The sequence below is a fragment of the Oryzias latipes genome, chromosome 8 (assembly GCF_002234675.1).
Source record: "Oryzias latipes chromosome 8, ASM223467v1".
Classification (NCBI taxonomy): domain Eukaryota; kingdom Metazoa; phylum Chordata; class Actinopteri; order Beloniformes; family Adrianichthyidae; genus Oryzias; species Oryzias latipes.
Window position 1 is genome coordinate 6,000,753 of NC_019866.2, and position 12,985 is coordinate 6,013,737.

The 12,985-nt window shown below is 40.9% G+C and overlaps 1 protein-coding gene across 3 annotated transcripts in view; it reads right to left on the reverse strand.

Moving 5' to 3' along the window:
* Positions 1-2,033: 2,033 nt before the first annotated feature.
* znf385c (zinc finger protein 385C) overlaps positions 2,034-12,985 on the reverse strand; it is a 123,775-nt gene continuing 112,823 nt past the window's right edge. For 2 of the 3 annotated variants that reach the window (XM_011477944.3, XM_011477946.3), the window contains 5 exons: positions 8,714-9,085; positions 8,443-8,630; positions 7,267-7,365; positions 6,593-6,682; positions 2,034-4,935 (listed from right to left, as the gene is read on the reverse strand). In XM_011477944.3, coding sequence (XP_011476246.1) covers positions 4,705-4,935; positions 6,593-6,682; positions 7,267-7,365; positions 8,443-8,630; positions 8,714-9,085 — 980 coding nt within the window. In that variant the 3' untranslated portion in view covers positions 2,034-4,704. Of the gene's footprint in view, positions 4,936-6,024; positions 6,683-7,266; positions 7,366-8,442; positions 8,631-8,713; positions 9,086-12,985 lie in introns of those variants that run through there. The other variant, XM_011477945.2, reaches the window with a different exon arrangement.

Here is a 12,985-nt window from a genome sequence, read left to right on the forward strand (position 1 = left end):
GCTCATCTTAGTGTCAGATTTTCACCTTTGATGTAACATTCGTCTTTCCAGCAGATCTGGTATAATTGTTACAGCTTAAATTAATAACTTAGTCAAATCAGTGCTTGTATCCCCCACCTTTTCACCTTTCTTCCTTTTACTCTCTTCCACCCTCCCCTCACATTCTTCCCCTCTCCCTCCCCACACACACTAAATGTAACAAATAAATAAAAAATAATACGACAAAAAGGGGTTTATACAAATCTACACTCTAGTTTCTTGAAGCTATATAACCTCTTTTTGTGATAGTAAAACCTGTCCAACACAAAAAGCCTTCAGCTCTAATCTGTTTGCTCAGCTGTTGGACAGAACAAGTTAAAAAAAAAAAAAAAAGTTAATTCTTCTCTAAGAGTTCTGGTAAATCGCATGTCCGTCCTGGGGGAGGATCCCTCCTTCATGTGGGCACCCCTGAGGTTTTTTCGAGAATCCGTTTTTTTAGGAGTTTTTCCTTACCGTGAAGGGGGGTCTAAGGGCAGGGATGCCAGTATAGCTTAGTCAGTTTGTTAGTTCATTTTAGTATTTTCCTATTGAACTCTTTGTAGTCATGATCCTTTTGAGTTCATGTTTGACTTCAAAGCCCATCGAGACGACTGTTGTTGTGATTTTGGGCTATACAAATAGAATTGAATTGAATTGATTTACAGATGGAAAGATGCAAACATTTTCAGAGTTAGAGCAAATCTAAACCCGGTATATTGCAGGCTTTCCCACCACAACCTAGAATTTCATTGAGTTAATTTGACACACAACTATCCCATCCTCTCTGAAAAGCGTTTTCTCTTTACCTTCACTTTAGCAGAATTCCCTTCTGCGTTTCTGCCGTTTAGGTCTAAACATTTGCACATCCCTTGATTCTACACATCCATGCAAAGTAAGGTCATTTATGTAAGGGCATACATAAATAACTTAAGGCTGTTTCACAACTTAACCCTTGTGCTATCCTAGGTACTTTAATGTTGGGAGTTGGGTCATCTAGACCCACTAGACAGTGCCCTGAACCTTTTTTCTTCAATGATTTGTGATCTTCACTGGTGTCCATGGATTACATGAAATCTTTCCGCCTTTATTCACCTTTGTCATGGTAGGGAGAACACGTCAATGTAAGGGTGGGGTCATCTAAGACAGCACAAGGGTTAAAGAATTTCTACAACTTTTAAATTCACATTTACAAGGAAATATTGGTTTTGCCCAAAAATAAATATACATTATTGTTCTTTGAAGTGAATTGCAAAACTTTAGCATCAGTTGCAGCACAAAACTATGAAGAATTTAATCAATGTCACACACAAAGACACAATGACGACATGTCTATATGGAGTAATCCATGAAAACTGGACGTTTCTCTGCAGCAGGAGAGACGTACATCTCTTCCTCCTTGGACAGTATTCCGATACTTGATCCGACGCCATGGATCGATGGGGAGGAGGCAGCTTTTTTCCAAAAAAAAAAAGGTCATGGCATCCCGCATCATGGAAGCTTGGCACGACAAGGGGACGGGACTTGATGGGATTTATCCCTTGTCACCGCAGCATTGATGTACATGTCAGTGGTTCCTCTGAATAATCCCCCCCAAAATGGTAAATGAATACAAACTCTAGTGAGTTAATCATATGGTTAATACGACTGGATCATGACATTATTCTAGCATCACATCTAAGTTGAAATAAACAGACATAAAACAAAACAATGATTGTCCAGCTGAAGATTTTAGGTAATATTTGACTCAAAATCCTCAAATGTTTTAGAATTTGTGTGGAAACTTGTGATCTTTACAGGACACTACTAACTGTGGACTGTGAGTAATTTGCAAATGTTGTGATAAATCAGTCCTAAATTTCAATTCAGTTCAGACTGAATGAAAATATAGTGAATTATTTAAATAGTTAATTCATAAGTGTGTTGTCAGTCATCAGTTACACACATTTATCTTTAGTTTTCTAACTTCCTGTTTTCTATTTTTCCCTCGTGAAACATGCACACACAGATCCAAAGCATTTCTTACAAGTTCTAAAAGCTTTATTTTCCAAAATCCATCCTTAATCTCTCTAATGTACAACACTGTAAGTATTTTTATTCATAGTATTTTTGTTATCGACCATCCAAATGTACAGTGTCCTGCTCTCTGGAGCTGTGGAGGGAAACCCTGAATGGATGCTAATGTTTGCTTCTGCTCGACCTGTCACCCCTGAGAAGGCCTGACTCATGTGGCTTCAGGATCTGAAAAGGCCTTGAGATAATAATTCACTCAACATGATGAAAAAAAAAAGCTTATTAATAATAACAATAAAAAGAAAAATTTTCTCTAGAACTTAAAAAAACGTTTAAAAAAAAGGAGCAAAGCATTTTTCCTACCATGTATGCAGAAAGAGCCAACAATAACATCATGTTCTCTCCTCTATTATAGCAGATTATTATAATACAGATAACAATAGCGACTCTGGTAAAATCTCTATAGTTACTCTATGATTTTCTACAAATAACCTGTCATCTCTAAACTTTAAAAGAAGTTGATTTATCGCTGTGCAACAGAAACAAACAGTGAAGATTAAAGGCTGGCTGGTTCACTGAGTATGTGACGACAGGGGGGAAATCACATCAGTATGGTCGGGGGGGAGGGAGACCCGGTGGCTTTACCAACCCAGAAAGGCCTCGGAGTCTTTAAAATAAATGCACGATCGACGAAAAGGTCCTGTTGAAGCACTGACACTGGATGGCAGTTACATGTTTTGCACGACAGATGGCACTGCTGCGTCACGCACAACTACACATGTTACACAAATGCATGGGGTTGCTCCATCACTGTGATAATTCCAAAGGTTTTGGCATGAAGTCCCTTTTTTTTTTAAAGAGCTCACCAAGAGTTCGTTTTGGCAAGAGTCAGCAGAGATCCTGCGTGGGAGAGGTTAGTCGGCAGACGAGCACATAGCGGTAATAGGACGGTTGATGCCGCGCTCATGACAGCTTCCGATGGCGCCGTGGAAGTCATAAAGAGGCCCTTTCTGCTGCTCCACTGAAAAGGTGTAACGCGGCGAAGTATCCTCTCTGCTATAAATACCCACAGTCACAACATGTGCAGACTGGCTGTGAGCATCAAGCATCAAGGGCAGCATCGGGACCACCTATTACTGCAGACGACTCTTCACTGACAAATCAGAGAAAGCCCTTTGCTTTTTTAGGGCACAGAATCCAATGTTACAGTCAGGGTTACAGAAGTTAACAGTAGAGAATAGGTAAAGCCACTGATACATCAAAAAACACATAATCAATATATTGCTTTAAATGAGGGAGACTATAATGTGATCTTTCTCACCTGATTGTTTTCTTCCAACAGAAATGTCATCAAACGGATATGGGATTGTAAAACATAGACCTACATCAAAAAAAGAACATCAACACAAATTTTCATTGCTTTTGTAGGTTATTCAGTTTTAAGGTGCTTTTAATGTGGTTGCCATGGCACTGTGCTTTGTTCCCTCCCACGCTGTGCGTAGACGCCGATGCCAATCAAACTCTGCCCGAGCAGCACTCCCACCCACCGTCACTCAAAGTTTTTGTCGAGCTTTCAAATCAAATCTTCAAGTTGTCCATTGTGTGGCGTTCACGTTTGAGAGGTGTGTGTGCGCACAGTGTCGGGGCGTCCCTATGGTCCCAAAAACAATCGTGAGAGGGAAGGAAAAAGGAAAAAAAAAAACACAGGTGGAAGAAAACAACAGCATTTTGCAGAGTAAGACTTTTGCTGCAAAATGTTTGCATGCTGTCAGCTTGGCCAGAACAAAAGTGATACAGTTGCACTGCATGAATAATGCACCAAGAACCACTATAAAGTCATATCTGTAAATTGAAATGAAATCAAGCTGACAAGCTGACCTTTTCGGGACCTTATTTGATGCTTTTTTTCTCTCTCTGAGCACAGGGAAATGGAGACAAATCTGGAAGGTTATGGACTGTGGAGCCATGGGTTTGATGAAAAGTATAAAGATTTAACAGAAAGTCACACCTGCAGTAACAGATCCATGCAATGTCTGTCCTTTAGAGGCAGTGGGTTACTTGATATAAGCCATCATGCCATGTGACAGCACCCTTTGATGACGTTAGCTGAAAACACTGATCAGTGAAACTGGCTTGTGTGGCCATACAGGTATGGCTTTTGTTCTGCTGCTTCAACGCCCTGGAGTGACGCTTCCAACTTTCCAACAAAAACAAAAATTAAAAATATATATATATTTTTTTATAAGAGCATCAAGTAAAGGGACCTTATTTTGTGGCAACCACACTAAACATACATCTAGACTTATTCTATATTTGTTCTCTAATAAATGACACAATAATATTTATATCTTAAACCATGTTGATCCATGAAATGGCTATAAAAGCGGCCTTGTGGGCCCAGTCACTGTCTGGAGGCCTGCCCTGCTTCTTAGGTCATTATAAGAGGAGCAGAAAGAAGGCATGATGGGGGATCTTGGCCTTTATGGTAAGAACAACTCTCAGGTCAGCAGGCCTGGTGAGCATCAGGACTTGTGCACTCTTCCCATTAAAGTCAGGTGGGCTGCATAGTTTCCATGTGGCCTTTGTTGTGTGGGTCACACTTAAAGAGGGTCCTGGATAAGGGACAGGAGGAAGGAGGGGGTGGGGGTGGGCTCAGCTAAAAGGTTGTGTAAGTCCTTAGTAAGGGGAGAAGATGATTGGGGTGTGAGTGGCCCGCAGTGGCCCCGGGGCAGGCCGGAACAGTGCAGGGCCCAGGAATGGGGTCTGGATGAAGGTGGTCGTGCCCACCGGGTGGCGCAGAGCCAATGGGTTAGTTGCCACTGTGCACAGAGCTGGTTGGGTGAGGGGGCTGGGCAGGAAGCCAGTTGTCAAACTCTTGGTCAGCTGCTTCTGCAACGCCAGTTTGGTCTGAAGAAGACAGGAAGGGGATGGCGAGAAGCGAGAAAAGAACACAGTGAGGCCACAACACTGTTACCGGGCAAACATGCTTCTCAAACACATGGCCCTTTATGTGGAGCAATATGCAAAACAACACTGAGCAAATTATGTTTTTCCATAAAAAAAAAGAAAGCAACAAAATATAAATTTGCTCACTGGTGCCCAGACTTGCATATAACTACATAACCCACTATACCTCGGCCTTCAGGATGGAACCAGTCATTTTCATCATTAAACTTCTTCTAAAGCTCTGTGCTGTTAAAAAGATAGATCTTTTTAACAAATGATGAAAAGCTTTACTTGCTGGTTATGATACTGATGCATGGGCATGGGCTTAGATGAAGCGATATTTACCCTTCCTATCAAAAGCTCACTTACTGTGAGCTTGAAAGGGGTTTTTAGTCCCTCTTTTATCGGGCAATTAAAAAAAAAACAGCTTGTAGATCACAAACTGTTTCCTTGGGACATATTTATGAGAAAACACAGATTCTGCCATCATTCCAGGCTGACTGGATGGGGTTTGAATCTCAGCTGAAGGATCCCTCTTCATGGATTGCTCAGACTTGTGTGTTTAAGCTTCTTTAGAGCTTTGGTGCCTCCTCTGCAGAACACATCGTCCTTCCAGACTTCAGCGTTTACCGCCGCCATGTTTCTGAAGTCTCTGCTGTATTGCAACCGAGGTGCGTTTGCCACTGAACCTGTACATGTCTCTCAGCCAACCATAAATGACAGTCAAAGGTTTAAAAGTGTGAAATTTTAACACAAATACAGCAGATATTTTTTAATCAGGCTGAAAATTCTTTTAGGTGCTAAAAGGCCAGAATGAACGATCAAAAATATGTCTTACTCTATAGATTCTTTTTAAATCTTGTAATCATTTTGAAATGATTTCCATCGTTTGACTTTAAATTTGTTTTATTTTAACTTTACTCTGTGTTTTTGAAATAAAACCAATGGCTTCTATCTGTCTAAATCAAAGAATTTGAGGAAATGCAAAGATGTATCGCAGTGCACCTAGCAGTGCGAATAGCTGTCAGTTCAATTTTGCATTCCTTTTTATTTTCTTACCAGTGCACCATGTTCTGCGTCCTGACTAGCTATGGTTTAGCCTCCTCTGTGCCGTGTCTGTGCCGTGTCTCCAGTATATAAATCTTTGATCGCGAGCAAATCTGTTTTTATTCTACTATTTTTGAGTTATTTTTCTGCAAAAGTTTGGACTTTAAGAGTTTGAACAAAGGAAAAACGTGTGAAAAAGTTCATGTGTGTCTGAGAAAAGTGTGTAGGGATGGGGTTTTACAGCCTTAAAACATCTATAATCCTACTTTGTGGATTTCACGTGTCACCTGTTATTCATAGGATGTAACCCCTGCGATTATACTGTATGCTTGCATGTGCACCTTAAAAATAATGCTGGATTAAACATTTGCATTGAAAAGATTCATCTGCAGTCCACTTTCATGAGAAAGTATTGCTCGTGTCCTGAACAACATAATCAGCTTGTATCTGTGCAGATACATTGTAAACACCAAAAACAATGTTAATGTTTGTCTCATCCTCTCTGCTCTTTGCCCTCCCTGAGGACTCGGCCTCCACTCCAACCGCAGTCTGGGCCTCTCCTGCCACTGACCTGCGAGGAGAAGGAGGCGAAGTTGTACTGGGCGAAGGCTTTCTTCATGGCAGACACAGCCACGCCTGCATGGCCGCTCCATCTCACGTTCTGCAGGATGGAGGAGAGATGGGAGAGGTGTGCACATGGCAGGAGCAGAAAGTGATTTATCTGGAGTGCTGATTCAGGCGGGTAGATGAGAGGTGCTGAGCTAATCTAGCCCAGTCACGGGTGAGGGGTCTCACATGTGTGAAAAAAAGTGTCTCCATATTTGACGATTTGGGGCTGACTTGAATGAACTGAAGGTGAGAATATTACTAAATCAGTCAGTTTAAACAAAAATGATGTTTTTTTTTTTACAGGTTGTTGTGGCTTTTTTCTGATGATGGAGGAAATATATAAAGAAAATGAAGCTTAAAATTCCATTTCTTTGTATTTCCTAATCTACATCCACAACTCAGAGGCAAATATCTATTAAACTCTGCAGAAACTATGTCCCAGAAAATGATTTTGGCTAAAAACAGCATAATCATAATTAAACGCTTTGAAAATAGGCTAAAAAGATGATCAGAGTTGGACTTTAACAGGAAAAACTTGTCATATCTCCTGCAAGGACAACCAAAGTCTGAACTGTGTTTGCACAAATATTTGTGTCAGAGCATCGTGTTCGCCTGGGTTTTTATGCTGAAACTTACCGCTAAACTGGAGCCTGGTTGGGTTTTACTGTGGGGGGTAAATTTGGGTTTGGGGGGTTTTCCGGCCAGCCGATCCTTGTGCCTTCTGCTGTTCATGTGCTGCAGAGACCAACAAAGATACCATTAGCAAGCTGACAAGCAGCTGTTGTACCACAACCGAGCAACTTCGGATGTTGTTTGCTGAATTAATAATGGAGTATGACTGAAGTGCGTACACACGACATCCTATTCCTTTCTGAAACTCATCCACTCCCTCTCTGGCTTTAGCTTTTACAGGCTTCTGTCCTTCAGGGATACAAGATGTTTTTGTCATCAAAATGTTCTGAATTCTAAGCTGAAACCTCCAGAAAAAAAACCCAAAAACTCTGAAAACAGTTTTGATGCCAGTAAAAGTCAAAAGAACGATTACATCTAAATGAACAGACAGTTCAAACATTTAATTTGACCTGTTTGGGGTTAAAAAATACTCATAGCTGGCATTCAATGGCTTCATTCATGTGGCTGCAAATGAAAGCGTTGCTTTGATGTCAGCTCACGCTCGCTTTCTTCATCAAAGTGACACCACAACTGTCTCTTTGATTAATTACGGTCCTTAAAATCCCTTCATTCCCATTTATCACTCAAATACACATCATTTTTGTCTGGTTTAAAAGGTAAGACAGAGCGGATCTGGGCTGAATATGTCGAGTCAATACCCTGATGCTTAAAAAATTACTGGCTGTAACGTCTGTGTTCTGATTAATTCTGTAACTGCTAGGTGTCTCTGCGGAGCCAGGGTAATTATGAGCAACATTTTCTCCTCCGTCTGGCATGATTGGACTGGAGTGCTTCTCACTGCACAATCAACATCACTTTCATGCCCTTTAAAGTAAAATCCGATCAGATTAGGCAGACTTGCTTGGTAGGCCTTGACAAATCTGAAGGACTTCCCCCAAGCCCCAGCTTCATTCCCTCCTCATCTTTCATTCTGAGCAGCAAGAGTCCCAACACTGTTAATTCTTTTGGAATCGTCCTCCCACTCCTCTCACTCGGGAGACGCTTAAGCTGCTCCGAGTATGATACAGTTGCTCTGATCTGGAGGTTTAGTGTGTTGCCACAATGTCCAATCTGTATTCCTGTCACTTGCTTTTTTTTCTTTCACCGTGTAACTAATTTGGCACGCCTGCATCACTTTACCTGACTCAGCTGGGTCTCAGAGTTCACAGATATCTCGCAAACTTCACACTGGAAGTTCTTGCTGGGCAGCCCGACGCTGCCTTTGCTGCCCAGACGCTTGCTCTTGAAGGCGGCTCGAGCTGCCACCACTTTGCCCCTGCGCCGGGGCAGAACGCTGTGACCTTCCAACATCATTTTGTGCTTTGTACCTGTCAAACAGAGAGCGGGAGTTCAATATTAAGCAAATCCCACAAGTCAAAAATTGGTAGAAAGGGAGTGCAGTTGTTCGGACCACTGTTGTGCGCCTCCAGTTGTGAGATGGAGTTGACTGTGACTTTACAAACAGGGCAGTGGAGATGAGCTTTGCTCTTTTTGGGCTCTTTGTCCTCATCTGTTTGTGCCTCCCCGTTGGTGCTGTCCACTCCGCTGCTGGACTCGGTGCTTGGACCAACACCGTCTGCAGCCTCTGGAGCTTCTGGGACCTCCACCGTGCTGGTGTCTGACGCCGTTTCCGAGACACGCGAGGAAGGTGAAATCTCAGGTGGGGAAAGGGTGACCAGCTCAACAGAGGACACCTCAGATACTGGTGTGAGCATGATGGAGCTTCGAGGACTTTCCTCAAGCTTCCCTTCCAGGATAGCTGGATCCAGATCAGACTGAAGACCTGCACAAAGACAAGAAAGTGTCTGTGAATCTGGATGTTTCTTCATTTACATCTGTTACACAGTGGTTGTCGTTGTTTTGCAGCAGGGGCTGCTTTAATCTGAAGTACTTGGCTTCCATTAAAATAAAGGAAAGGCAGTTTTATGTAATGTGTTAAGATGTTTCAATGAAACACTGGACAGCAACCAGGTGTTGCTGTATTTAAGTACTCGTTATCTGACGATCAAAATGTTTTAAGTGTGTTCACAAAAAAACCCATCCTGATTATATATTAAATCAATATTATAATGAGAAAAAACTTAATTTATAATAGGCTGAACATGCCAGCAAGCTTAATTTAAACTGGGAGTGTGCCAAACAAGGGATAACATTAAATTCTCACTCCAGTCATCTTTAGATCTATCTTAAGAGCGTTCCCAGTGGTCTATTAATTATGATCATGCTATTTTTAGCAAAAATCAATAAACCTGTGTCATTTTCTAGGACATAGTTTCTGCAGAGCGACAGTAGTTGATTAGAAATTCGACTCTGAGTTGTGGGCAAGAATTGTTGGCGCAGAACAACACACCCCCCATCATTCAGTAGATATGTCTTGTAAAAAAAAAAGTTAACACAAACTTTTTTTAGACGGAAGTTTAAAAAACAGAAAGATCATTGAGCTATTTGACGAGAAATTCAGCCTCTTCCAAGCTGCAGTCATCCTTCAGCTAACGTCTCTCTCACATTGAAACACTGAATGGCATGTTAAGGGAACTCTAATGGCATTTTCATTTGCTTTAGGAAGGTAAAAGCCATCAGCAACCCCTCTATCCTTCTCTCGTCTCAGCTCTTTCACCCTCATTCACAATTCAAATATCAAGTAGACCTGGAGTCAGTCAATATAAACAAACCCATCGACTGTCGGGCCCTGCCGATAAGTAACTGGAGTTCCATTACAAATCCCCCTTTCACCCTTTTGCCCTCTCCAGGGAGCGACACACACTTCATCCCAGAGTACTGTGTGCTACACTCACTGAATATTTCCATTTCATTTAGCCAGTTTCCCACCCCACAACACACACATGCACGCACACAGCCCACCCCAGTAGCCAGCCTCCATTGATTTTCCCTTTGATGTCCAAGAGAAAATTCATCATTGGGAGATAAGGGTCTTCCTTTCTCATTCCAGCTCAGGTAAAAGAAGCTATGTGGGAGCAAGATTAGGCACTCCCCAAGCTGTAATGAGAGTGACCCTCCAGGGAATGGAGGTTGTTTCTACTGGGGCGGGGGGCAAGGGTGGGTATGGCTGAATGTTACAGGCAGAGCCATCTGAGAAGTCTGCAACGGACTCTGATGGTGATCAGTGGATTTGGATGAAACACAAGAGAAAAAGACACGGGGGAGTTGGAGTAAAACAAAGACACCTAGTATAAAGATTTGGCTCATGGCTCCCCCATCTTTAAAGAAACACCCCAATAAAAATTGTGTTTTTGGTGTTTTTAGACTGTTATTGCGGCATTTTAAGGATGATGGAGGACATATGTAAAGATAATATAGCTCAAAATTAGATTTCTAAATATGAATTTATTTAGATAATCTTAAGGTTGCAAATCAGGACCAGAGGAAAAAGATCCTGTTTGTTACAGAAACTAAAATAAATAAGATAAAAACCTGTCCCCCAGAAAACGACATAGGTTTTTATCTTATCCTTATTTTTGCTTAAAAACAAGATAATTAAAATCAAAAGACTACTGTAAACGGTTTGAAAAGGGCTAAAAAGATTTTTGAAGTGGGTCTTTAAGACCTTTCTTATTAGGGTTTGGGCTGCATTTCTGTCTAAAAACACTGCAGGAAACCCTTCTTTAATTGGAAATGAATGAAAAAAATTCTGCTAGTCCTTTAGATCATAAACCCAATTTCAAACATCACTGCAGAGAAGTTGATCAGCTAAGAATTTCAGCTACATCTAAACAGCAAATGAATACGAATCCTGGACTCATTATGCACACACTTGCCTCCACATTCAGACCAAAAGCATTTGATGTAGCAGCTAAGCACCAATCCAAGTGAACTTTAGATCCCAAACAACTTTCCCGGGGGAAAGAAATCATTGCTTTAAATCATCATTACTGTGGTGACAGAGAGAGTCCTCGCTAAGACGGCTTCCACGGCGGAGTCAATCAAAGTCAGGGCTGAGTGATGCTTGTCGTGACGGATGGTGACTCTCTTGGTGCCAGCTTGGCGCTCTCCATCTTCTGCTGGCACACTGTTCTTTGTTAATCTGAGACATTGCTTATGTCAATTTATTTGTCTCGTTGTACCTCTGACATCGTAATCTCTGCTTGTTTCTGTCTTACCCCACGAATATTTGGAACACAATGACTACTATATTTTTAGCTATATAGTTAAAGAATTTTTGTAAGGTCTGCAACTCTAAAATGTGTTTCTAATTTTTCAGAATGACCTCTTAATCCACAAATATCTAAATGTTGGTGTTTGGGTGCATTTTGGTGCTTTGCTTCACTGAGGTTGTGCCCACATTTTTCACCGTTGAGGAGGTTTGTTAGGTATTTTTGATCAGAATCGTTCTGTCACACAATTTTTTTGTTCCTAAAAGCTGCATCAAGGTCAAAATTCTCGTCTGTTGCCTAACAGCAAAAACTAACAAAATAAATAAATAAAAAAAAGCTGATACTAAATCTTTTTTCAAACTTTCAAAACTAACCTGAAGATTAAACTTTTACTTTTAATCCAAGTTTAGTGTATGGGTTCTGCTCTTTTTTTCCCCTATACTTTGAGAGCACAAAAACGGCATTAGACAAAGATAAGGCCTCCCAACAGAATTAAGCTCCAGAGGCTTTAGACATTAATCAGCCTGTTAAGCTTATGGCTTGTGCACAGTCGCTCTCAGGAAAATCTAGATGGAAAGAAAAATGTAAAACTTCATAATCATCCAACTCTTCTAAACTAAAATTATGTTATAAAAGACAATGCAAGAGAAGATTAAAAAGTTTTGGGGAGTTTTAGTGCCTGAAAGCCTTTCATGTTTAACCTTGGTCAGAAGTGAGAAGAAAGACTTTTTTTTTAAAAGAAAATTAAGGAGAGTTCAGAAACAAGGAGAGAAACAGAGACAAACCAGGTCAGAGCTGCATGTGACAAATACATAAAAAACCCTACATTTTTCAAAATGGCAGCTTTTCGGTTGGTTTTATTCCATAGCAACCGTATTATTTTTTGGTCACTTGGGGGTGACGAACGGGTCTGTATAATTTTTAGAAGAATCTGCAAAAGTTTTTTACACTTTTAAGTTTCCTAGGCAACAGAGGTTTTTTTTTTTTGTTAACCATACCCACATTCCTAATATGTTCATATCATATGTCATATTATTTCATTCAGCTTGAGCAAGGGATTACTGATTGTTACATTTTCACAATATTTCCTCAAAAAATGTCCAATTAACGTGGGGACGTCACTTTTGCGAGCTTTTGCCACGCAAACACCGCTCAAAATCTACAACTTCTAAAACCAACAATCTTTCCCCGATTAGCTTCCTGATGATGCTGGAGATGTTAGGATGCGATGGATCAAAATCCCTAGGCAAAATTTCATTTTTTTGCTGGGCCTAAAAGTGTTTTTTTACTAAATAAAAAATGACGGCCTCTTTCTGAGGTCAAAGGTCAACAAAATTTCATGCATGCAAATTTCAGTGAGTTTTTGAGATTACTGCGGGGGCTATAGTTTTCGCTCAAAGGCGCAAAGAAAGAACTGCAAAAACAGTCTAGTCCTTGCAGTCCAGGACTGCTGCTTGGCATAAAGTAAGAATTTAGGCCATCATGGGCACAACTTGAAATAAAGCAGGAATAAAGCGTGAAAATGCCAGCTCTGAAGGGGAAAAGAGATGTTTTCTTTTTATTGAAAAAGA